Source organism: Notolabrus celidotus, chromosome 18 (assembly GCF_009762535.1).
Source record: "Notolabrus celidotus isolate fNotCel1 chromosome 18, fNotCel1.pri, whole genome shotgun sequence".
NCBI classification, from domain to species: Eukaryota; Metazoa; Chordata; class Actinopteri; order Labriformes; family Labridae; genus Notolabrus; species Notolabrus celidotus.
Window position 1 is genome coordinate 18,168,338 of NC_048289.1, and position 25,432 is coordinate 18,193,769.

Here is a 25,432-nt window from a genome sequence, read left to right on the forward strand (position 1 = left end):
ATGAGGAGAAATTACTTTTTTTTAAAGGTTGTTCAAGGTTGACCTGCTCAGAAGAGGCCACTGAAAAATAAATAAATTAAGGTCCAATATATATTTTCTATGTCTTTGCTCTTAGAAAAAGTCAGAATTACGAGAAAAAGTCAGAATTATGAGAAAAAGTCAGAATTATGAGAAAAAGTCAGAATTATGACTTTAATCTCAGAATTCTGACTTTAATCTAAGAATTCTGACTTTTTTCTCAGAACAAAAACATAAACAATATATATTGGACCTTAATTCATTAAATTTTTAGCGGCCCTAATCCTCTTCCGTAGGCCTCGGCTGAGGTGGTGGTGGGGCCCAAAGTGATGTTTTGATGGGACCTGGAATTCCTCTCGACGCCCCTGCATTCTGTATTCGTCACAAAAGTTAACACGGGTGTTGAAATTGTTGTGACTGCTCGTCTATTAAATAACAAACATTACAGAAATGAGTGCTGAAAGGAGACCCCTGGTAGAGTAGACGTCCAAAGTGTGTCTTTAGTCGCCACTTCCTGTGTTTATTTCTAACTCAATTTCGCACACTTTCTCTGATACAAACGGATATGACTCTCAATACCCCAACATAAGCGAGCCAACATATAGACCAACAACCCCAAATATAGCTTTACCACTGCGTTTCCCCTTTTGCGTCTTTGGAGACGTGCAAAGTTAACCAGTGCAGAATTAACCCTGATATGCACCGTTTCTCCACTTAATAACTTCCAGTAAGTTCGGAGGTGTGAGACCATTTCTACCGTGATACTGCAGCCCCGGAAGACCCTAAATGTCCCCACTCCCAAACGAGCTGCAGTGTGGATGCTCAGTGTACAGGAGAAAGAGGAGGAGGAGGTGCGGCAGAGGAGATTTGGAGGAAGAAGAAGAGGAGAGCGCTGTTGCTCCGTCACAAACTCTGTAGCCCTGTCGAGCCCAGAGACACTCGGTCAGTCAGTGTCAGTCAGTGTATTGTTGGAGACGGGGTTCTGCTGAAGTTGCCTGTCCCATCATCACTCAGAGACTTGTCTGAAAACTTTTGCTGGATTCTTTGATTTGTATGAGAGGAGGAAGACGAAGAAGAGGTGAAGCTGTGAGCGTCCGTGTGAGGGAATGGAGAAGCACAAAGGTAAGACACACTGATTTAAAGAGGTTTTCGTTTTAACATGAGGAATGGAGAAGACTTGACATGTTGACTGTCATGACTTACATTGCAAATGGACATTTTCCCAACTTTTCTGCAATGGTTTATGGTGGTAAAGTTTAACAGACTAACCAAAATCGATCATTTACTGATAAGATATGAATCAGGAGGTTATATTTATTGTTTTTTGATGCCTTTGCCTCTGCTTGCAGACCCAAAAACAATTAATTTGATGATTTTGGCTAAGCTATTGGTCACCTGCCTCTAATACCGGTGATGAAAATTCTTCTGGTTTGGTTAAGTAGCTGGCAAAAACAGACCCTGTCAAACTAGGTTTAAAGTACTTTGAGTTGAATGCACCCTGAAGAATAGGATGTTTGGCTTATTTCTAAATGCCTCCCCTCGAAGCTGGCTCTATAAAACAGTTTACACTGTGGCTACTGATGGATTCCAATAGCTGCAACATTGTTCCCATGGCATTCCTGAAATTCCTGTGGTTATTTGTCCATGAGAGATGAGCAAGGCCGTTTAATACTTCCTGATTGACATAAACACAGAGTTCAGTCCATGATGCAAAGTAACAAGAAGAGTAACTTGCTATGAATGCACCACACCTTATGTCAGATGATCTGGAGTGAGGAAAAGACAACAGTGGACTTTGAGCACTCTAGTTTTTCGTCGGGATCTGTGTCACTGCTCCTGATTGAGCAGTTTTATGGTCTGAAAACAATGGCCACTCATCTAACTGAACAGGGATCAGCAAAATCTTGCTCCAACATTCCTGTTCTCCAGCTGATCAGACTGGCTCAGTCTGTTTACTCCCACACTCTCTCACAGCAAAATACAGTGCAGCAAAAAGCCGAATGCAGAGTTGCTCTGTTTATCTTGTTGAGGGGATTTCACTATCGCAGTGGTGACTTTGGATGGGTGGATTGTTGATCCATTTGTGAACCCAGTTTGAAGCTGAAACATTAAGTTGTGGAGACAATGTCTTGAATGATGAATAAATCAGCATATTTGGACATTTTAGTGCAAAAAAAGTCAAATACTCTCAAGTTTTTGCTTCTCAAATGCAAAGTTTGCAGTTGCCTGTTCTTCTTGTATCTTATTGTCTATTTACAGCTACTGTCCTGTCTCTTTAAAGAGGTCAATCTAGGCCATCTGATTTACCCGTCATACACTATTTACTATATTACACTGATTATCCACTAGGGGAGTTACATCACTCAATTAATATCCTTTAGACGATGGAATGTATAAAACATGGACAGCACAACAGCTAGCCTGAAGTGAAGCCAAAACATTTAGTGCTCCTCCTGGTGGCTGACAGCAGCAAAGGTCACAAAAGCCCCATTTCCACTAAGCGGTTCAGTTCGGTTCGTCTCGGTATGACACGCATTTTGTGGCGTTTCCATTCACTTAAACCGGGACAGGTCCCCAAATTGCCGATCTGACCCCAGAAGGTGGAGCTAGAAACACTGCAGTCCGTTGATTGGTCAAAAGAATCATCACTTCCTGTGCGACAGCGGTAATAAAGAACAACACATAACCCCTCCATGTTTAAATCTCCAGTGGACTTTGGGAAGATAACTTTTTTTTGTTTGGAAAATGGCATCAAGAGGTACAGACTTTCCTCACGTTTTTCTCCTTCATTGAATTTTTTAGCGGGGTACACCGTGTCGTGCTGCCATGACGTCACGCTATTACGTAGCTGACGCGGCTTTCGGCATCTGACTTACATGCTGCCCACCAAGTAGGGCATGGTTGGCTGTGGAAACACAAACAGGATCAGGCGTTACTGATCCGACCCGTACCAAACTGTACTGATCCATACCAGACCGCTTGATGGAAACGAGCCAATAGGTTGTCTTCTCCATGTTAACAGATGGGACACTTCTTGAAAATTAAAATACACATCAAATACTTTTTTGTCAAACATGCTTTATGTCAGAAAAGTTAGTCCTTATCATGCTGATTTACATGCAAGAGTTAATCTTTCAGAGAACTTTTGTTTTAATGAGCTATTTAGATGTAAAAAAAAATAGGAGATATGACGCTGTAATTAAAGCTTTGGTGACCAATGCAAGTAAGAAGTACACATTCAACAGAAGAATCTCATGAGCCCTAGTTGAAAGGCAAATATGTTTTTTTGCTCCAGCAGCACAGGTAGAATGAATAAGCGACTCTGTTATTCATAAGTGAAAAGGAGAGCTGAGGGCATATGAAGCAATGCAGGGCAATAATGCAACAGCTGTAGACACAGGGACTGAGCCAGCGTGTGTGGCTGAAAAGTGTACTCAGCACCGGGGCTCTGATATGATACTTACAGCCACAGGCAACCAGCGGAGGAGGTAAAAGAGAGGAAAACATGGGAAAATCCAAGGAGGCCTATGACAAGGCAAGGCATTGTTTAGTATTCTGGATGGGCTGTTCTGTGTTTATCGAACCTGACTCATGCAGGTTTCATTACGTACGATGGTTCTCACACCTACTGCCAGAGAGGGAGATCAAATTAGTGAAAGCACCTGGTTTTGTGTTCAGTGACATGATTGAGCATCAGTGCTGCAGAAGCCCAGCTAGGAGATGATTGGATCATTTTTTCAATGCAACAAGTGGTTGAATGATTACTTTTTTCAGCATCAGTTGCAGTTCATGTGCTGATGTTTAAGGCATACTAATGTTAGAATATTGTGTCACAAATATTAAGCATTCTATAATGCTTATGTATAACTACCAGCTGGCAAATCACCAAAAAACAATACATAAGAACATGTATGTTTCTATTATGAAAGCAAATAGAAGGAACATTCTCCAAATAATTTCAATGTTCATATACATATACATATACAGAAATATCAACATTTTTCTAAATATTTCCATAAAAGGAAATTGAAATGTTTGTTTTTCTTTTTTGCAAGATCCTCTCTAATATTTATTATCTTCCCGTCCTTCTCAATCAGTACCCTCTACCTCATGCCTTTGCTTGTTTTGCTTTCCATGTTGTTATGGACCCGGCAGTTTCTGGGTAAAGCATGTCTGTGTTAAGTTCACTGTGCTGCTGACTGCCCGGTCTTCGCAGAAAAGAGCAAGGATTTATGGCTTGATGGTGATGGCTCCTTTTCTAGCCTCCAGTGTCTGCTGTCCTCTCCAACAATAATTGGATTCTGGGATCATTATTTCAATAGATTGTGAGACAAAGAGAGGGAGATGGAAAGATGTATTGATGGACATATTTTTCACATGAGGCACAAACAATAGTGTTTAAAAGTGGAAAGATAGTTTCTGTCTTTTTTTTTGCCTTTAAAGCTGCTGTTGGTAGGAAAGGTGTCAAAAACGTTACTTTTTTTCTGCTTGGTTTGGAGAAAAGGTCATAATACCCATCGGTACTCATCTGTAAGTGAAGTAATTTGAGATTATGGCGAAATCACTGTGTTTTCTAATGCCTTTGTATCAAGCAATGTTATTATTCCCCTCTGTCCCATTATCAAGGACCAATCAGAGCTACTCCCTGACCCTCTGTCGCCCTGATTGGCTGGGAAGCCACTTCCTCCTCACAGAATCCGCACAACAATCTTTTGTGGGCGGGGTTACGGGAGCAGAGAGGGAAGGGGGAGGTGAGTGAGAGGAAATCTGGTGGGGAGGGGTAGTGTTGACATTCGAAATCTCTCTCCGAACTGCTGTTTATATCACGACTACCAACAGCAGCTTTAAGGCCATAAAACTATGCTAATTGTTGGTACAGTAGTAGCTAATTTGTGATAAATGCTAACGGATGGATGCTAACCTGCTAACAATGACAGAGCTAACATGCTGATGAACAAATGTTAATTTGTATAGGACAGTATCCAGTTCTCATGCTACCTCCTCTTTCACCATGCTCAACTAACAGTGCTAAACACAAAGCCATGTTAGGTTAAAACCTTGTATGTACCTTTGTTATGCACTGAACAAAATCTCCTGAGGATTATGTGTGAGAACATCTTTCTGTAATACATCCCATCACTTCTGTTCCCTGTCATCTGTGATATCTTCTAATCTTAAACATGCTAGCAGTGAAAGCATTCCAAATGGTTTCCTCTGCTATTCAGTATTATTTGTCGAAATTATTTGTCTTCAAGCCGATTGATTCAAAAACGTTTCTCCAGGAATTCAGTGCCCTTTTCATGATAAAGATCAAACACAACTTTTATACACAACACAATCATGTTTTAGGTTGATGATTTGGGTTTGAAAAACTTAGAATGCTAAATTATGCTGATTTTGTCACTGTGCACAATATTAACAACTACCTGTTACTGTGTATCCTGTGCATCTCAGTTACAGTAGTGCCTTCAGGGCTGCTTCATAAAAAACTACTTCCACTTTGTGACCTGCATTAATCATGTAAAACAAAATAACTCCTTTAATACTTAAAGCTGGGGTTGGTAGTCAGATTTAGATACACTTTTTGTTATACTGGTTAAAATGATCTTTATGTCCCGATGGCAATCAATACATAATGTGTTCTTAAAAAAAGAGCGAAAAAAAGCCACTATCTACAGCCGGAGTAAACCTGGTAAAACACCAACCAATCCCTGCCTTTAGGGTCCAATTTATGAAACCAATCAAACCCCGTCCTGCCGTTTTCCCCACCTCCTGGGTGTACATTTCCCCGGGGTGCACTCCCCATCCCCTGCCTCTGCTTCCCCTGACTCCATTTACTGCCCCTCTCGCTCGACCATGGGCCTGTCCCCTTTGACCCCATGAGGTGGTTTGCTCAGGACTGTAGTCCGGATCAGAGTCTAAAAAGCTCTCACCATGGGGGCTATGACAAGCAAAAAAATTAATGACATTTAGTAAGTCCTACAGAAAATGTAGATGTATTATAGCTTTTCTCCTGATATCGTGCCACTGGTACAACTGGATAATGTTAGCATGACAGTTGTGAGTACTAACAATAGCCATGTTTGTTTGTGTTTTTAACTTTCATTATGATAATGTTTTGGTGTTTTCTCATCGCTGAGTCAGACATGAATTGATGTGAGCGTGGGCGTCGTTTTGGAGGAGCTCTGAGGGGAGGGGGCAGGGGTTAGATGGAGTCCTGAGGAAATGCTACTTTCAAATTCATGCTAGTTTTCTGTGACTACCAACCCTAGCTTTAAAAGTGCAATTTGATGAACATATATTGAAAATGAAATTGTCAAAGTTGCCTGTAGTGTAGCATGACACTGACAGAGTCAGGGGTATGTATGCCCTCCCATAAACTCAGCAGAGGCAGGCTAACATGTAGGCCATCAGGTCCAGCATGGGGTCTGCCGGTTCACTTGTATGTCAGGGGCTCTACTTGCCAACGGGAAGTGAGTGAGGTGATTGGTAATTCAGGAAGCTGGACTAAGCTATAAAAATGATGAAAAGAAAGACAGTCTTCCTGATCTGTGGCGGCACAGAGCTCCACGTGAGTTTGCTCCTGTTCACCCTCTGGGTCTTTGCTCCTGTTCGTTTACAGCACATTAAACATGGCTTTGTTTATTGGATACAGGAGCTCTAGATTAGCCTGTATTGTGTATTTTTTTCTCACCAGGTACTCGTGGAGGAAATAGCACTTAAATAGGAGCTTACCTTGTTGTAATCACACACATATGCCCCCTCACTAGGCCTTACTTTCCCTGCAGCCCTCTTGGCCCACTTATCCGTGGGATAATAACTAAGCAGAGGTGCTTTTATGTGGGTGACTCTGCGGCGGCATTGCTAGTTAGTTTTTATTTGTCAGCAGCTGCTCCTTGTCTGTAGCTTTCTTCTTCATCAAGCCAAGACTGCGGAGCCCTTGTAAAGCTCCCAAAGATGGCATGAAAACATGAATCTGATTATCTCTACACAGTAATTCTTTATTGAAAATTACCTGGTGGTTAATGGCCACACAGAGTGGTTTATACATGCACATACTCCCCATGTACCTCAGCACATTAGAGGATGATACATGTGCCAGTTAGTGGAGTCCTCTGGAGTGACGGGAAGGGGATATTGGCAGGGTGCTGCTTTAAGATGAGAAATTGGACCCACACTGAGCCTTTTTGCCTCATAGCCCAAGGCTGACACAATTTTTTCCCTTTGTATGTAGAAATACAGACTTTAAAAAAAATCAAGAGAGATGGACATTAAAATATACAATATTGAGACCAAAATCTTGAGTCACAGTTTTTATTGAAGTTAATAATATCCTGGTAAAGATGGATGATTAATTTGTTAGCTAGCATACATTGACTCAGTAGTATGTTGTGCTACTTTATGTAGATCAGTTAATGATATGTGGCCTAAAGCTTTGGTCTGGTATTGATATAGTTGTACCTACATTTATTGCTTAATTACCCACAACACACAGATATATTAATTATCTTAAAAATATGTTAGCTAATGTGTGAACAGTGCAGCTAGCTTCTAACACAGAACCACATTAGCGTTAATTTGAAGTTTGCCAGTAAATCAAATTTTAATATTTGTTTTCTTTTAGCTATGTTTTTTTTTAATCTCCAAACAACCACTGAAGAAAATAATTGTCTGCGAAAGAGTCAACTAGTGAACAGTTTGCTACTATAGCTTTGTATGCTAGCTATCTGCTTAGTTTGTCTTTCAAGATGCTATCAACTTATGCTTTCAATTAATATCACCATTGTACATCATTTGAAAAATTCATAGACTTTTTGAGTGTTAGTTGTCTCAGAACTTTTTCAGCATCATTATTATCTAAGTATATATTAGCTTGTTTTTTTTTGCCAACATAGCTGCTAACTGCTAAGATAAGATAATTCGTCCCACAACGGGGACATTTAAGTGTTACAGCAGCAAAGTAGATAGTGCAAAACAGTATAAAGCAAACAAGAGCATATAAAGTAGCAATTATTAAAAAGTTATTAGCAATTAAAGTTAAAGAAGTAAAAATAAGCATATATTAAATATTTACAAAACCAGTGATGTGGTGAAAAATGTGCAGACTTGTAGCATAGTATAAAACAATGTACAGAACTGAGCTGATGAGTAGAAAAAACGTATTGCACATGTAAGAAGAGAGGGATGCTTTTTTTTTACTTAAGGGGAGCAGAGGGACTTTGGGGTGAAAGGAAGAAGCAGAGATGATGATGATTAAGGTTAAGGTGTAAATGATACTAAGAATTATGATTAGTACAATGGATATTATTACCATTATTATTATCATGACTATAACTTTTTACTATTTAGTTATAACATTTGTATTTATTTGTTTATTTATTTTAAATTTTTATCAAATCGAACTAATTACTATTATTATTATCACTATTATTAATACTATTATTATTATTAATATTATTGTTAGTAGTAGTAGTTGTAGTATTATATCTCTTAATTTATATTAACTCAATGTCTTACTTGCCCACTGAACTTGTCCCCCCCCCCCCTCCTTTTTTCAATTTTAATTTTTAATTTTTAATGTATTTATCTATTATTATAATTATTTAATTTTGGGTATCTCTAATAATATATAGAATTGTCTTCACTACCTTCTCCCACCCAGTTTATCTCAAACTACTGTCCTATTTTATACAATTAAACATACATAGAGACAAACGCCCACACACTCACACAAACACACACTCACACACACACACACAAACACCCACATCATTCTCTGTAATGTTCACTTGTTGTCTTGTCTTTCACTTTTTGTATATTGTGTGTGGTATTGTCATGTCTCTCACCCATCTTGTATCGTTTAGCAACACTTAAATAAAACAAAAAAGTATAAAATAAAAAATAAAAAAAAAGAATAGAGGGATGAGTAATTATTGCAGGTTTATAAATAGATTGGGGAACTATTTCACTTGAGTCTGTTTTGGTGAGGTTATTGTTATTGATTATAAAGTCTGACTACTGCAGGAAGTAAAGACCTGCGGTATCACTCTGTGAGACACATTGAAAACAGTTCATTTGTCATTCAACTAAGCCAGCAAACCTTATTTTAACACTGCTTTTCTCACCTTCGTCATGTTTAACTTTGCTCTCCAAACACCCTCTCATAAAAAAGGGGAAGAAAAGAAGCATAAAGTTAATGGTATCAGCAGCTAGAATGTTGAAACTTCAGCTCTAGCCCATGTCTGCAGGGACCACTGTTACATGCGCTGCATCCTAATCAACATTGAGCTGCTAGAGTAGACCAGGGCCCCTTCCTATAAAAAAAAAGGCAAAGATTTACTTTGACTTTAAAGCCCATTAGCATGTTGTAGCTATAAAAACTGCCTGATTTCTCCAAGGGTTGAGCTGTAAGTCTTAATATTACTGAGGCAGCACAGATCTAAAGACTGAGGAAAAAAAGAACAGGGTGTAAGGAAAAGATATTGTGAGCTGAATACAGAAGTGATTCAATAGTTTTGGCAGAGGGAAGATAAAAGAAAAAAACTTGACATAGAAACTGGAGCTTAACTTTGAAAGTGACTTCTTTACAATTACTGTCTTCATTATTTGTCCAAGTTAGCTCTTTAATTTATGACTGAGAATAAGAGAATAATGCACTCAAGGCTATGATGCCCATGTTCTCATCTTTTGATCTGCAGTCTTAGCCCTTCAAGGTACCCTTTAATCTTTCTTATATGACACTTGTTTAAGGTCAAGGTTAAGGTTACTTTTATTCATACCTGTAGGTAGATTTTGTTTGCAGTGAGTCAGCCTGCTTTTAACATCAAAACAATAAACAGCACAAGACAATACACGACAAACAAAGGTGACAAAGTGCTTAGTGCTTAAGAGGTAACACTGAATAAAAACAATAAAAACAGGAAATGAGCAATCAATAAGAACAAAATCAATAAAACAAAATAGACATAAAATCAACCATTGGTCAATAAAAAAAAGATACAAACAAGATAAAATAAAGAAAGTGCCACCAGTAAAAAAAAACAAGATAAAAAGGTCCATAAATACTTAATAAATAGTGGAGAACTTGGGGCTACTTTACTTGTTCTAATCACAGTTAACAAACCTTTTTAATATTATATCATGTTTTCATAAGCATTCTTTAATCATGTTTTTTAAGGGAGAAGTTGATTATCATATTCAAGAAGAAACATATGCACATGTACAGTATGGTTCTGTAGAGATGGGTTTCACTACATTACTTCTGTATAAGTTGTTACAACAAGACTGCAGGTTTTAATTTCATCCAAACAATTCTGTCATTTTTCTCTCCTCAGGTTAAAGGCATGTTAAATAATGCAACAAGCTTCTGTAGTGTTAAAATCAGTGGGTTCTGCAGACTCTGAACACACTGCATACACTGGACAATCCCAGACTCCTCCCATCTCAAAGTTTTTCCCACAGTGTTTAAAACACTTTCTTTCCCCTCTATAACATCTCAGCCATGACCTCCTTTCTGACCTCAATACAAGATTTTATTTCTGAACCACTCTGACATTTTAGCAACTCCACAGTTTTGTTTATATAGTAGAAGAAATGGGCTTTTATTGATTCTCTAATTGGAACTTTATGGTCTGTTTTGCCTCCCCACTGTCTGTGAAGGAATAAGTAAGTGTAGACTCTAGCATGCTTCTGGTTTGAATCCTTAACAGAATTAACAAAACCTGCACAGCTCTGTGCAGAAGAACAGAGTCCAGGAACTCTGAGAAAGAGTTGACCTCAATGTTTTGTGGCAAAGAATCAAAAATGACACTTGTTCACAGGAAATGTGTCATGCAATGAGAGTATTAACTGGCAATGTTGCAAAGTAGTAATTGACAAACTGTATGCTTGCCATCCATTTGCTCGCTTTCCACTATCAGTCCAAAACCTGGTGAGCGAAAGTTTTTTAAGGAAGTAAACATAGAAGGAGTGAAACAAAGGCTTCAGTTTGTGTGAAGCACTTGCATGCAATTTGTGCCTTATTAATCTGAGATAATATTCTCTAACTCTCAAGTTATGTTAGATCAGAGATACCAAAACCAACAGAACATCTTTGCTAAAACAAGTGTTGACTTAATTTATTAAGAAATGAACTTATGTTATGTAAGTGATAATGTGTGGTGAACAGGTGTTTATGCAAATCCAGACAGAGTGAGCAGGACCCGGACACGAAGTGGAGGGCCTTGTCTCCCTCTAAAGGGATTCTAATTTGCATAACCACCCACTAAGATAAGATACTCCATTATTCGTCCCACAACGGGGAAATTCATGGAGTTACAGCAGCAACCAAGAAGGTGTACAGTACAAGAATTTCAACACGAATATATATAGAAAATAAATGTTCATCAGAGACAACAGCTTGGCAACAACTCTCCTGTCAGCCACCTCCTCCACAGGGTCCAGGACTGAGCTGGCCTTCTTCACCAGTTAGTTCTGTCTCGCTCTCCTGTATCCTGTCCGCCCACAGCAGGTGAAATCCTTCCAATGTGGCGTTCGTGTCCGGTGTTAGCTCTGTTAGCATGATGCTACTCTGCCAGTATTCCTTCTGGTGCTAGTTAGCTTGTCCACCTTATCGAAGATAGATCTTACATTTCCCATAACAGTGGGTGGAAGGACAGGTCGATGTCGTCTTCTTTAGCTTGCACCTCAGTACCAGCAGGTCGTCCTTGCCTCCTTCTTCTCAGCTCGCAGGGAACATCGGACCTAGCATCGTTTAGCATCGTTTAGCTACGGGCTGCTAACAGCTGATATCGTATGTAAACAATGCGACCATGGTTACACAGGATCGCTGGACACACATAGGAACAAAAATAGTAAAAACACCACTGCAAACATAGCCAGTTTGGTGTCTATGGCCAACAAATGAGTCATTCAAAGACATGACAGGCTCCAAATACAAAGATAACTAAACAGATATGAATAAAAGTCGAAAAAAGAACAACGAAGAGAGAGCTGCTGCAACAAGCAGCCACTCGAGCGGCGCTAAGCAATGACAATACATTATCCTGCTTCTTAGCTAGCTACCAATTAAAGACATACAAAAGTTGATACAAAATGTTGATTTAAAGATGATTTATTGTTTTGAAAATGGTTTGTTCAAAAGATTTCAGGATAGATAACGCCTCCAGGGAGATTGATTCAAATCAGCTTCCTGGTGGAACACACTAACATTAATCATAACATTTCAGTTCAAAGTTAAAATATTAGCCTGCTTATTTGTTACAATATATATTGAACTGAACATTTCCACTGAAAGTAATACCTGTGTTGACATTTCTGTCTTTAATCAGCTCTCCTTTTTCTCTGGGCTTTTCAGTGACACACTTTTAAACAGTGTTGCTATTATAACTTCTACTAAAGGGATCTGAAACTTACAGATGCACTCACTCACTAGCTCTGCTTTCATAGCCTGATTTGCAGGACAGGATGTTGCTCCTCTTTGTTCCAGAGATGTTTGGGACCCAGTAGCTCCTCAGGCTGTTCCCACATCTGAGCCCACTATCTGTCATCTTGACTATCAAGACCAGCCTGAGATGGACACTAAAGTTCTTGCCACAGTGTCGACAGGCAGAGTTGAAATGTGCTGGACTCTTTTCCACAAATTGATTTGATATGATGTGTGTGATCAAGTTGTCCCTGGCATTACTTTTGCCACTGAGAATTAACAACTGTTTTATGGGGTTTCAACCAATCAAAATCAAGTTACACAGCCTGGTAACAAGTGCTCTTAAAAGTTCTGTTTAATAACCTTTTTGCCTATAACTTCATCTTTCACTTTTTACCTCTTATTGTGTCACTTTGTCCACTTCTTCCAAAGTTACTTATTGCTGCTATCCCCTGGCCCCTTTTCTGAATACATCAAATCGACACCCCTCCTTTTTTATTCAGTTTCTAGGGCAATAACACCAAAACACAGCTTGGATTAATCCAGCCAAGTCCACTTGGTCCCTGCCCCACAGCTGAACCCAGCATGTTGCAGAAAAGACAGACCTGTTTTCTGCCAATAGCCATCAAACACCAGTCAAAATTGGTGTTTCATTCGATATATCAGGCCTTGGCATCAGTCAATTATCTGCTGCTTTTGCAGCAAAAGGGCCAGGTTGGAGGAACTAAATCATACGTGGCTACTTCTTGTAGCTGAAAGGTCAATATCAGTCTTGTGTTTTCCCTCTGGAGGTTTCCTGTGAAGGAGTCATAAGATAAGAATGATAAGGAAAGAAGTATGCTCTGCTTCTGTCTTGTGTGCTTCTTCTACTTTCTACTGAAACAGAAGGGACCTGAATCTGTGACACTGTTGTCCAAAAGATTTAGTCAGGTTTGGTCACTGGTTCCAATTCTCCTTCTTTCCACCACTTCTGCTTTTAGGTGGAGTAGTGGCTCTGTCATTGTCAGTCACATAATGTCTGAGTACTCTGTAGCCTTTAATCCTACAATAAGACTGAAACATTTACAAATATATATATATATTTAAGTTATAATTTTGAGCTTTTACACCTTTTGTTAATAGAGGAGAGGACAGTGAACTGTAGGGAACCAGGAGAAAGTGGGGGAATGACATGCGGGAAAGGGGCTGCAGGCTGGAATCGAACCCGGATCGCCTGCTACATGGGCGCGCAACTTAATCATTATGCCAAGTCCGCGCCCAATTTACAAATATTTTAAAGCATGAATTTGAGTTGTTTAATGAGCCGGTATAGCACCTTTAAGTTGTGTTTTTTTTTTGTGCCCCCTGTGGCCAAACATGGAGTAATTAAGGATTGTCAATCGCCGTTATCAGAAGACATGGACCCAATTGCATCAATCAGATCAACGGAACACGTCACAAAGAAGTAGTATGCTAACCTAGGTTGCTAGTGCCTACATCTAATTCATATAGCCTGTCGTTTGATATACGTCTGTTTGGCCTGAAATTACTTACGCTTAACAATTTTACGTTGTCAACGCCACAGTACAGTCAATTTAATACTGATAAAATAGTGGATTTAGAATGTACAACACCCTTAATATATATATACAGTATCTCACAAAAGTGAGTACACCACTCACATTTCTTCTAAAGATGATGCACAAAAAGTCCGCAAACAATTTGCTAAAGACAGCAGACTAAGGACATGGATTACTGGAACCATGTCTTGTGGTCTGATGAGACCAAGATAAACTTATTTGGTTTAGATGGTGTTAAGGATGTGTGGCGGTGCCCAGGTGAGGAGTACAAAGACAAGTGTGTCTTGCCTACAGTCAAGCATGGTGGTGGGAGTGTTCATGGTCTAGGGCTGCATCAGTGCTGCCGGCACTAAGGAGCTACAGTTCATTGAGGAAACCATGAATGCCAACATGTACTGTGACATACTGAAGCGGAGCATGATCCCCTCCCTTCAGAAACTGGGCGCCTGGGCAGTATTCCAACATGATATCGACCCCAAACACACCTCCAAGACGGCCACTGCCTTGCTAAAGAAGCTGAGGGTAAAGGTTATGGAGTGGTCAAGCATGTCTCCAGACCTAAACCCTATTGAGCATCTGTGGGGCATCCTCAGATGGAAGGTGGAGGAGCACAAGGGCTCTAACATCCACCAGCTCTGTGATGTCATCATGGAGGAGTGGAAGAGGATTCCAGTGGCAGCCTGTGAAGCTCTGGTGAACTCCATGCCCAAGAGGCTTTAAGGCAGTGCTGGAAAATAATGGTGGCCACAGAAAATATTGACACTTTGGGCCCAATTTGGACATTTTCACTTAGGGGTGTACTCACTTTTGTTGCCAGTGGTTTAGACATTAATGGCTGGGTGTTGAGTTATTTTGAGCGGACAGTAAATTTACGCTGTTAAACAAGCTGTACACTGACTACTTTACATTATATCAAAGTGATAATTTCTGCAGTGTTGTCCCATGAAAAGATATAATTAAATATTTGCAGAAATGCAAGGGGTGTATTCACTTATGTGAGATACTGTACATGGTTGTAATTGGCCTGACCTAAATGAGGTCGGATAGAAATCCATCTAAACAGTATGTGGCTAGGCACATCTTTCAGAATTACGGATGCTTCCTGTTTCTCCACCTATTCGTGCATGTGTCCTTTTCAGTTTTGAAAGTCTTATGTCCATAATATTTAGAGTTTATCTTGGACAGTTTTATGGCAACATTTTCCCTGTTTTCTCACAAAACAACCCATGGGTCAAAATAGGCTTTGTATTGAGTTGATTTGCTTAAATTTAATCTGTTTTAACTAGATTATAATTTATGTGCAGGACATTAAAAACTTTGAAAATAGATAAATATTTTTCAGCTTTGGAATATGTCTGACTGCAGACCAATCTGTTGTCTTTTTGAAAGAGGACTTAGGGGCAGCTGCTCAACTAGGCTGCCAAACTGATGAAATCACACTCAATTACACTGCCAGTTAACCTCTGTCATGAGTAATGGTTGATAGCTGTGTTGTAAACAAGTTTTATGAGTAAACAAAAATGCTTTCTCGAGAAAGAGGAAGATGGTTTCGTAGTTAGCTAAGTGTTCAGTCTAATTAATGCCCCTTCATTATTGCCTCATGTTAACCAAGTAGACACTATCGAGTGCAAAGTCAGCAGTTTTTTTTTTGTTTAGGTGGATTTTCCAGTTTGAACTGTTTTCCATTCAATCAAACTAAATCTGTTTTTGACACAGTGTGTTAAATCAGTTGGACATGCAGACAGCAACAGCTGCTGGCATGTTAGCTCAGTCATACACTTACTTCAGTTGTAGGGAAATCATATTGATATGCTTCAAGTAGAAAATTAAAGTGCTTGAAAGCAAGAAAAAACCTTGTGCATGAATCGGTAGAGATTCAAGGAGTTGTTTTGAAAGTAGGACCAATGACGGTAAATGATGCTTCAGAAAAATTAAACTGCTGTCTGTTTGATTTTCAGGTCAGAGGATGCTGTAGACATACTTATATGGACATTATCAGACAAAATGAAAGTAACAAAGTAAAAGCTTGAGTTTGTCTTTTTTTATCTAGAGCACTTTGTTGACAGCGTACTGGTTTTCCTGAGTACAAGAGAGGGCCCTCAGTAAAGTTCAGTGTAGTTATATATGTCCTTGTGGGAGAGACTATAATTGGAGTGAAAGCTAATTAGATTCTTGACAGATTTCCTTTGCCAAGAAAGTTAAGATACTGATTCAACCAGTTAACAGAGGTATTTCAGTATCCCATTTCCTCTGGAAGGAACTGTGATTGAAATTAGAGGCCATGCCTGTCTAGTTAAAGAGGGGGTATTATGCTCATTTTTAGACTGTATATTGTCCCTCTGTTAGCATTGTAGAAGCTTAACATTATTTAAAGCTAAAAAAAAAACCCTGTTACTTATTACAAGCTGGTATCATTGAAAAACCCTCATCATCCTCTTTCTGGAAAGTTTCATTTAAGCCACTGGCCACAGTTACATGATGTTTTTTAATTCCGAATTAATTATTCAGAATTAAATAATTAGTAATTAAAGTATTCTCCTTCGCGTTTACATGGAAATAGTAATTCCGAATTGAGGTTTACATGGAAAACATGTTTAATCGTCTTTATTCAATTCCGCTTAAGGTCTGGGGGTTGGGAAGGGTTCTGATTGGACAGGGGCGGGCGTGACGTATTTACGTCTAGCAAAAGAAAACAGACTCCAGTTCCTGCTTCTTTTATTTTCGGTTACAACATGGACGACCACAAAATAAGTACAACTAACAGCGCGGAATATGTGCGTCATCGCGACAGGACAAGGGAACGAGCATGCTCAGAACGACCGGAATTAATTTAAAGCGGAATGAACCTATACATGATCGAGGAATTATTCAATTCAGATTTAAAATCAGAATAAACCAGACACTTACATCGAATTTAAGTTTAATGCGGATTGGTCATTTTCATTCGGAATTAGGTGTTTACAAGGTCATTTTAAATCTTTTTAAAGATGATTTAATTTTTATTCTGAATTAAAGAAGAATTTAAAGTCTCATGTAAACGTAGCCACTGTCTCTTTAAGCCCCAGAACCAAGCATTCTAGAAGCTTCCGTCACTGTTGCCATGCAAAAAATTCAAGGCTCTGTTTTTAGAATTTTAGAAATTGCCCTTTTAAGGAGATTCACCAACTCGTGTTGTCACGGTTTGAGCAAATCTTCTTTTGGTCTCACTGAAATCTCGTGTGACTTCCTGAATAAACCGTCCCGAGCAGCCTGCAGTCTCATCCAGGTATTGCTCACACGTTTACCTCACAATCTGATACTTTGCCAATGTTTAGTATTTTTACTTATTTGGTTGTAAAATATGAAAAAAAAGCATATTACTCCTTTTTCGATTTTTTACAATGGGATATGTTCGCTGAATTTGCTCAGATTCACAAATGCCACCAGCGTCTTTGGAGCATGTGTTCAGATACAACAAGAGAGATACAACAAGATTGGTAGCTCAGAGTGAGGTTTACCTTCTTCTATACAGAAATGATGATCACAAGGATTTCTTCAGTGTCGTCTTACTTTTATCTCTTGTATCCCTCAGCTGACTCATACCACGACTAGTTTGAGTTTTTCCCCTACAAGGGTCTCAAAGTGATTTACTCCTCTATGAGAGTCAATAAATTTGAATCACATCAATTATGTATTTTGTAAGATGTATGAACCAAAGCTTTTCCCTCAGTTGGATCATATTCATCACACTCTGAACACAGCAGACATAAGGCTAGCAGCTGTGCTTAAAGGCTGCAGAAAAATTGAAAAGGAACTATCATTTGTGGTCCAGATGCACACATGGGCACACAGGGACATGAGCTTGCAGACATCCATTGATTCTGGTGGTTATTTTTAGAGTGCTAATGAAAATCATTTCAAAGGAAAACTGAAAGAATTAGGCTTATAAGCTTTTTGTCAGGTTCAGAGAGGGTGAACAGATGGAGACAAGCAGTTATAAAAGAGCTCAGATTTGACTTACGACTTATATTCAGCTGTGCTTTCAGGTCTATGTGTTGAACAGGCTTTTTTTTTAAGCTGTAAATTTTCTGAGTTGTCCCTTTATTTTTTGGGGCTATTATTTCTTGAAGAAGATGGAAAAGAGAAGAAATGTTACAACTTCAATATATATTTAATTGTATTATCTTTTGAGAGTGACACCACCTGTGTTCTGGTTCTGTTTTGTAAGTCATACAAACATTAAGACCCTTGTTATCATTTCACATTTTCTCAATACATACTTCATAGTCCTTCAGTCAACACACCTGGCAAAACATTTCACCACTTCTTAGATAACATCAAGTTGGAGAATGAAAAATATGGATATTTTTAGCCTTACGACGCTTTGCTCTGTAGGGCTATATTCAAGTGCTGCTGTTATTTCCATGTTACTGTATCACCAATGTTATCTACCTACTGTATACTGTTTGTTACAGCCCTTGGCAAATGATGAGACGTAGAGTTAGACAGGTGCAATATATTTCTTTTCTTTCAGCACGCACCTTAAAACTAAAAGCAAACAAACAAAGAACATTTCAATTCATAATATCACACACACACCATAACGTTTCCCATATAAAAATAGATGAACTTTCATTTAAAAACAAACATACCTTGCTTCGCCTACCAAGGGTGCAAAACATTCTTAAGGTTGGAGAACCAGTTCGACACGGACCACTACAAAGCCTCCCTGACTGCACACGCCACTCGCACCGATCACAGCTGTGATCCTCTGATCAGCTGATTGCGTGGAGATGCCGCCGTACATTTAAATTCCAGAGCAGTTCCAGGGTACCCGCTTCCGACCCGGAACATTTAACATTTAATTATAACTTAATTTAATGGGCATTTCTGGCCACTTACACTGTTGATTTATATTTATGTTAGGGTTTTCTATGAAGCATTTTCAATATAGAAATAGGGATATGTACGACCAAATGACTAAATGACTAAATGTTGTCACTCTCGCAAGTCATAACTAGAATAACTTTTCAGTTAAAGAGATTATTAATATTTTTTTATTGTAAGCCAGTGATGTGATACGATATGTCTAAGCAGTAATGCAGCCAGCCACCACTAGCCGGGGCTGTATCTACCTTAACTGGCTACTGGTTATAATGCTCCACTACCTGGATGTAAACAAGGACAGATGACAGATGTTGTCCCGTAGTGTGTTGTGGTTTGGTGGGGCTAGATCTGCTAACCTTAGCCACACTTAGGAACCCAATTTGACGTTGTTTACCAACAAACTCTGTGACCCACATTTTTAGCTATGTTGAATAAATTGTGCTCAAGGGTTTTATTACCTGAAGACTTGTCAGTTAGTTGAAATTTAAATATCCATTTAGATGATAGGAAATTAGTGGCTTTAAAACATCCCTACTGGAAACAATCTGAGAGATGTGAACCTTGACTTGAAAGGCTGATCTTTATGTCTATGACCAAGGTTACATAAAAAATGATGTCAGCAGTTCCAATAGAGTAGTTAAACCGCCCTTACCACAGATAATTTCACAAAATCTCACAGTATGGTTAAGTCTTTCTCTTAGTTTATTCTTCTGTCATTAGCCAGTAAAACATTTGAAATGCACCTTACTGATCTGACAACTTCTCAAACACGGTACGAGTAGAAATCTCAAGTGTGGTGGAATCAAATAAAAAAATGAAGCAAAGCAGGAAGTCTAACCTCAGGCATGAGGAAGAGAAATTCCCCTTATGAGTGATGTAGGTGTTTGAAAACCTCTACACATTATGCAGACATCTTAATGTGGCAAAGTGCATTCTTTATTTTCTCTTTTTGTATGTGTTCCTTTAGTTAAAAACACGGTCTCACAGTCGCTCTGATTCCTCCTGGACAGTCTACAGTCCACAACTGTTTATGCTGTGGAGGTTGCGGTCACTCACTGGATGTGCAGTGGGCTTCTGGCCAGCCTCTAGCCCACAGAGACAGACCTCCCTGTCCTGTCAGCTGACTCTGTTTCCCAGGGTCCCCCAATCCAAAAGGCCATCAGAGTCAATCTTTGCAAACACACAAGGAGGAGAAGCTGGACAAATGTTTAGATTCACACTGAGCCGCTAAACATTAGCAGCTAAACAACTACTGGAAATGAAATTAAACGTGTGGTTCTAATCATTAAAGTTATGTTTTGACACCACAAGGAGACACTGACAGCTTTTCAGGATTTTTAAAGCAGATTTGAATCACTTGACATATCCTATGTGTGTGTGTGTCTATATGTGTCCAAACTAGTGATGTTTTCCATGGTGCAAGTCCTCCTACACAGGGCCTCTCAGCAGAAGTTGACTCAGCTTGAGCAGGAGTCATTAAAAACAACCCAGCTTGCTGTAGCTTTGGGAAAGCCTCTCGTCATCTCTGAAAGGCAAGGCTTACCGGGGTCTCTGACACCTTATTTTGCAAAAAAATCCCCCTTTGATGTGTGGGAGTGCAGGAAGAAGGGGAGAGGGCATGGATGCACTCTCCCACAAGGCCCTGTTAGTGATCAGTATGAGCCGGAAGGAGCCGCTCGTACAAACTAGCTGACAGTTTTAAAAGAGTTTAAAGAGAGTGGAGCAGTTTACTGTCTTTAAAAATAGTTTTGCAATTACGGATTTTAGAAGTAGAGTTCAGATCTTGAGTGGGACCACATTTAAATGTTATAACATTTTTTATTTCTGTTATGTTCACTTGTAACATCAGTCCACCTACTCCCAACGTGAGGGAAATGTTTGACTAAAAAGAAACACTTTGTTGTGAGATAACAGTATGACAATATGAAATATGCATTAAGATGATGGATACAATCTCCAACCATGACATTTTCTAAAAAAATCCCCTCTATAAACACCAACAGTGAAGTCACAGCTTTAACAATTGTAGACAGGAAACCTGTCAATCTCTGGACCTTTGCACATCATAACACAATGTACTTGGTGTTCTCGAAAGTCTAATGCTACTGTCATATACTTTTTTTAAAACCAGAGAAAGACAATGAGTGTTAACAAGGCTTAAACAGCATCAAAGGCGGCAAAATGAGCTGCAAACATTATCATATGAAGCTAACATGAGTCCTCCATGCAGCAGGCTTAACAACCTTAGTCACCCAACCAAATAACCATCAAGGCTTACGCAACCTTTTTTTTGACATCTCAACATCTAATAGCTAGACTGGATACTGATTATAGATATCATTAGTAAACTTCTATCTGAAATGAAACAGGAACTGGGACTTTACCCCGGAACTACGTGCGTTTCGACCGGTGGACCCAGGTGTTCAGGGGAAGATAATCTCCCCCCTAAAAAGCCCCTGCTAGGGGGTTGTACTTTTCAAAGGTCCTGGGACATTCGGGGGGCAGGGCCTGCAATGCTGAACGTGCCTGATTGGTAGATTAACCGCAGTGCTTTTATTCCGCCCGTCGTCCACAATAACATCACGCACATCTGTGATTCACTTGATTTCTCTCTCTTTGATTTGCCCACCACGAATGCGTCTCTCCCAGTGTTACGGTTTTAAAAGTGACCCTGTAAACTGGAGACCTTCACCTGAACGTGTCAGTGTTTGTGGAATTTACACAGCTGTTGAAACACAGAGAGAGTTCCTTGGAATGCAAAATAATTTAGTTTTTTAGAAAGATTTTAAAATATCCTCATCAGATAAGTATTTAATGATCGTTTAAAGACGTTTATGAGGGATGCATCCGGCTGAACGTCGGCAGTTAACAGGGGCGCGGTTTAAACCAAAACGCTGGCCAATCTCTGCCACGGCATTTTGAGTTATAAAGGATTTTAAAACCGTGCTGAAACGTCTTTGCTACTCACGCTTATCTCCTCTCACGTGTTGATTCAGTGAATCCATTTGCGATGAAATATAGCACGATCTAAAACAGCACGAGCTGAGTCTCTTCTATGCTAACAGGCTAACTGTTCTGTTGCTCATAATGATACCTGACTGTCCGTCTGCTTCTATGGTGTCATCTGTGATGAATAGCATTCGTCTTTGTTTCACTGCCCTCTACTGGTTTGGTGGTGTAGTGCATTTTCGTACCTCATTGGTTCCAAACTTTCTTTCTAATGACTTACATTTTTTTAAAGCTATATTTTTGGGAATTGTTCACCTTTATTAGATAGGACAGTTGAAGAGAGACTGGAAATGTGGCGAGTAGAGAGTGGGGGAAGACATGCAGCAAATGGTCATGCTGGGAGTTGATCCAGCAACCAGTGCAACGAGTACTATAGCCTCTGTACACAGGGCGCATGCTTAAACCACATCATGAGTATGATGTTGTGGGTATATTAAATTACAATTAGAGATGGTTAAAGTGTCATTAATATTTGTTTTCATTTTAAATATAGAATTGCAGATATCTGTAACTTGTATCCAGTCTAGTTTATAATGTTAAAATTGCTCATAAACTTTTTTTAGGGTTGTAAGACATCAGCAGTTTTGATAGGTGAAATAGAATTGTAGGTATCTTTAAAACATAATTTCTACTGGTAATAATATCATTCCAAATATCTTTTATTGCCATCTCATCTGTCAACCGCAGTTTTTTTAACATTACCTAAGCTGAAACAAGGAGGTGGAACTGATACAGAGAAGTCCAAAGACCCAATCTAAAAAAATCATCAAGAAATAATGTCTTACATTCTGTGGGGGATTTCATACATTCCTCTATTTAGTAACAGTATGCCCCCTCTTTGATACTGGCCCCACCTTTTTCCTTTAATAAAGTCCCTCTTCTTCACCCCCCTCCTGTCTGGTCTTTTGCTGAAGTGCTCCCACACTGAGGCCCACTGTAGCAAGGGGTCTATTCACGAGGCCAAGAGACAGTGAAGAGGCACACAAAGAGCTCCCCACACAGAGGAGAGGCCTGTGAGCTCAGCGCTGACCCCTGAAGGATGTGTGTGGGCTGCACTCAGACACAGTGCCCCCGCCGACTCTGACCCAGGCTCCTCCCTCCTCTGAACTTGACCTTTCTCTACACCAGTGCAACTCCCAAAACAACCTCAGACAGGCTTGAAACTGTCAATAGAAACCAAAAGAAAAGAATGACTGAGTGACATAAAATTTGATTGTTTATAGCTGTTGCAAGCTAAAAATGTCTGAAGTGTCTCTCCCATGTAATTTGTTGGCAAAGCAGCACAAAAGCCAAGCAGTGAGAAAAATCTAACAAACCAACAGCTGAATCCAGTTACAAAAGACAATTTTCATCCCTTGTTCTCAGCCATAAATTAAAGTGTAATATTCTAAACATGTCTGCTTTGAAACTTCACAGGCTTTATATTGCTCATGGCTCTTGTTTTTCTTTCTCTCTGATGGGAACTGTGACAGTCTTGGTCTAAAGCTATTTTTCCAATAATTCTAAATATTTCCATGCAGAGAATTGTCTAATACCTTTTAAGCATTAAAGAAGTTTTATTATGCTATACCTCTGAGACTTTTTTTCTCTGTCTGTACTTCCAGTGCTGGACCAGCTCCTGATGGAGCTCCACCGCCTCCTGCTCATCCTGGATAAGGAGACGCTGAGTGGGAATGCGACCGTCCAGAAGGGCCTGCTCTCCGATCTCCTCCAGTCCTACAGAACCGTCAGTGGTATGAAAGAAAAATGATATAGAATTCCCATCGTTCTGTTAGTTTGAACTTATTTCATGCTAAACCATAAGGAATGTTATGGCAGGACCTGCCCATATGATCTATTCATGTATGAAGAAGGCACAGAGACAGGGACTGGTACTCAAGCTAGGCTACGCACTGCTGCAGATAGTGCCTTTTATACCACCCAATTAAGAAAGTCTTACCAGAACACCAATGTTGTACATACCATGCTTGTGCTCTAGCTGGTTTCTCAATAAAGAGGTCAAGCTGACCATGATCTCATTAGATTAATACACTCACAAGGAATAGATACAAGTAGTTGAAGACATTGCTTCCTGTCTCTTAACCTTATCAATAAACATTCAAACCAGGAAGCCCAGATTAAAAAGGAAATACAGTTATGAAACTTGTACATAGTTCAGGAACTGTTTTTTCTGGATTATTTAGGTGACATTTTACCATTGTCACACCCAAAATACCCCAATGACAAGCAGGAAGTGAAAGGTTGTACAAACATTAGCTGCTTAACAACTACTGTCACAATATCATAGCAACAACAGAAAAATAACAGTAGAGGTAAATGCTTTTTAACAGATTTCCCTTAAGCATTATGAGTTGAATCTTGAATTGTGAGGTTATTTTGAGTACGTAGTTTCTGCAAGAGATAATGTGTAGTGAGCAGGTGGCTATGCAAATTAGAATCCCGAAAGAGTGAGCAGGACCACATCACAAAGCTGAGGATCAGTCTGAAGGGATTCTAGCTTGCAGTAAGCTAGGTTAGACGAAGTGAACAGGACTTCTGCAAGAATATTTATGATTACATTTTTGTCACTACCGTTATCAATCAATCTTTATTTGTATAGCGCCAAATCACAACAAACGTTATCTCAAGACGCTTTTACAAACATAGGAGGTCTAGACCACTCTATATGAAATTATAAACAGAGACCCAACTTTAAGACAGGATAAGACTCAGTCTTACCTCACCTTAATCCATCATGAGCATTGCACATCGCAATATTTAGCTAGTTACAGTGGCGAGGAAGAACTTCCTTTTAACAGGCAGAAACCTCAGGCATGGTTACAGTTTGAGCCTCTTCATCCTAATCGACAACGTAGAGATGAAGTCACCAACTTTGCTACCGTTGCCTGAATGAAGGTCCTGATCTTATATCAAAATATAATCCATGTTGTCTAACCTATACTGATTTAGAATGCTTACAGAAAATTTCATTTTTGCCACATTGTTAACAGGGTAAGTGGAAATGTGCCAGAAGCCTTTCCGTGGATTGATTTATTGTGATGTGTGATCAGATTGTCCCGAGTGTAGCTAGAATCAAGTGTTTAACATAGTAATCAAGGGATACAATTATGCCTATTATTTGCCTTTCATAACACTTTTAAAATATGCCTCAGATTTTAAGTTGCAAGATACATTTTCACATCTTAGCTGGTAATTTATCAAAAAATAACTTGACTCCGAACATGTCTCCACTGTTTCTTATTGTTATTTCCTAATTCTTTGGTATTTATGATTACATGACAGTCAAATTGCTTGAGGTTTAACCACAAATGTGTCAGTCGGTCATTCTGGCAGCCAGTTAGCCTTTAAACAAAGCACTTCACATAACATGTGGTCATGGCTTTCCCACAATTTGTTGTAAGAACATTACATCGACCTTTTGGCCTAAGAGGAGCTATCAGCCAAACTACCCTGGAATTATTTGGCTATTTTAAACTCTTACTGACCACCCTCATAATAATGATACCTTTACAGGCTGCTATTAACTAATACATTTGGGACTCATTTTGGAGGCTCA

The 25,432-nt window shown here is 39.3% G+C and overlaps 1 protein-coding gene across 1 annotated transcript in view; it reads left to right on the top strand.

Moving 5' to 3' along the window:
- Positions 1-439: 439 nt before the first annotated feature.
- afap1l2 (actin filament associated protein 1-like 2) overlaps positions 440-25,432 on the top strand; it is a 59,525-nt gene continuing 34,532 nt past the window's right edge. The window contains exons 1-2 of the mRNA XM_034708681.1: positions 440-1,140; positions 23,481-23,609. Of these exons, the coding sequence (XP_034564572.1) occupies positions 1,125-1,140; positions 23,481-23,609 (145 nt within the window). The 5' untranslated portion in view covers positions 440-1,124. The remainder of the gene's footprint in view (positions 1,141-23,480; positions 23,610-25,432) is intronic.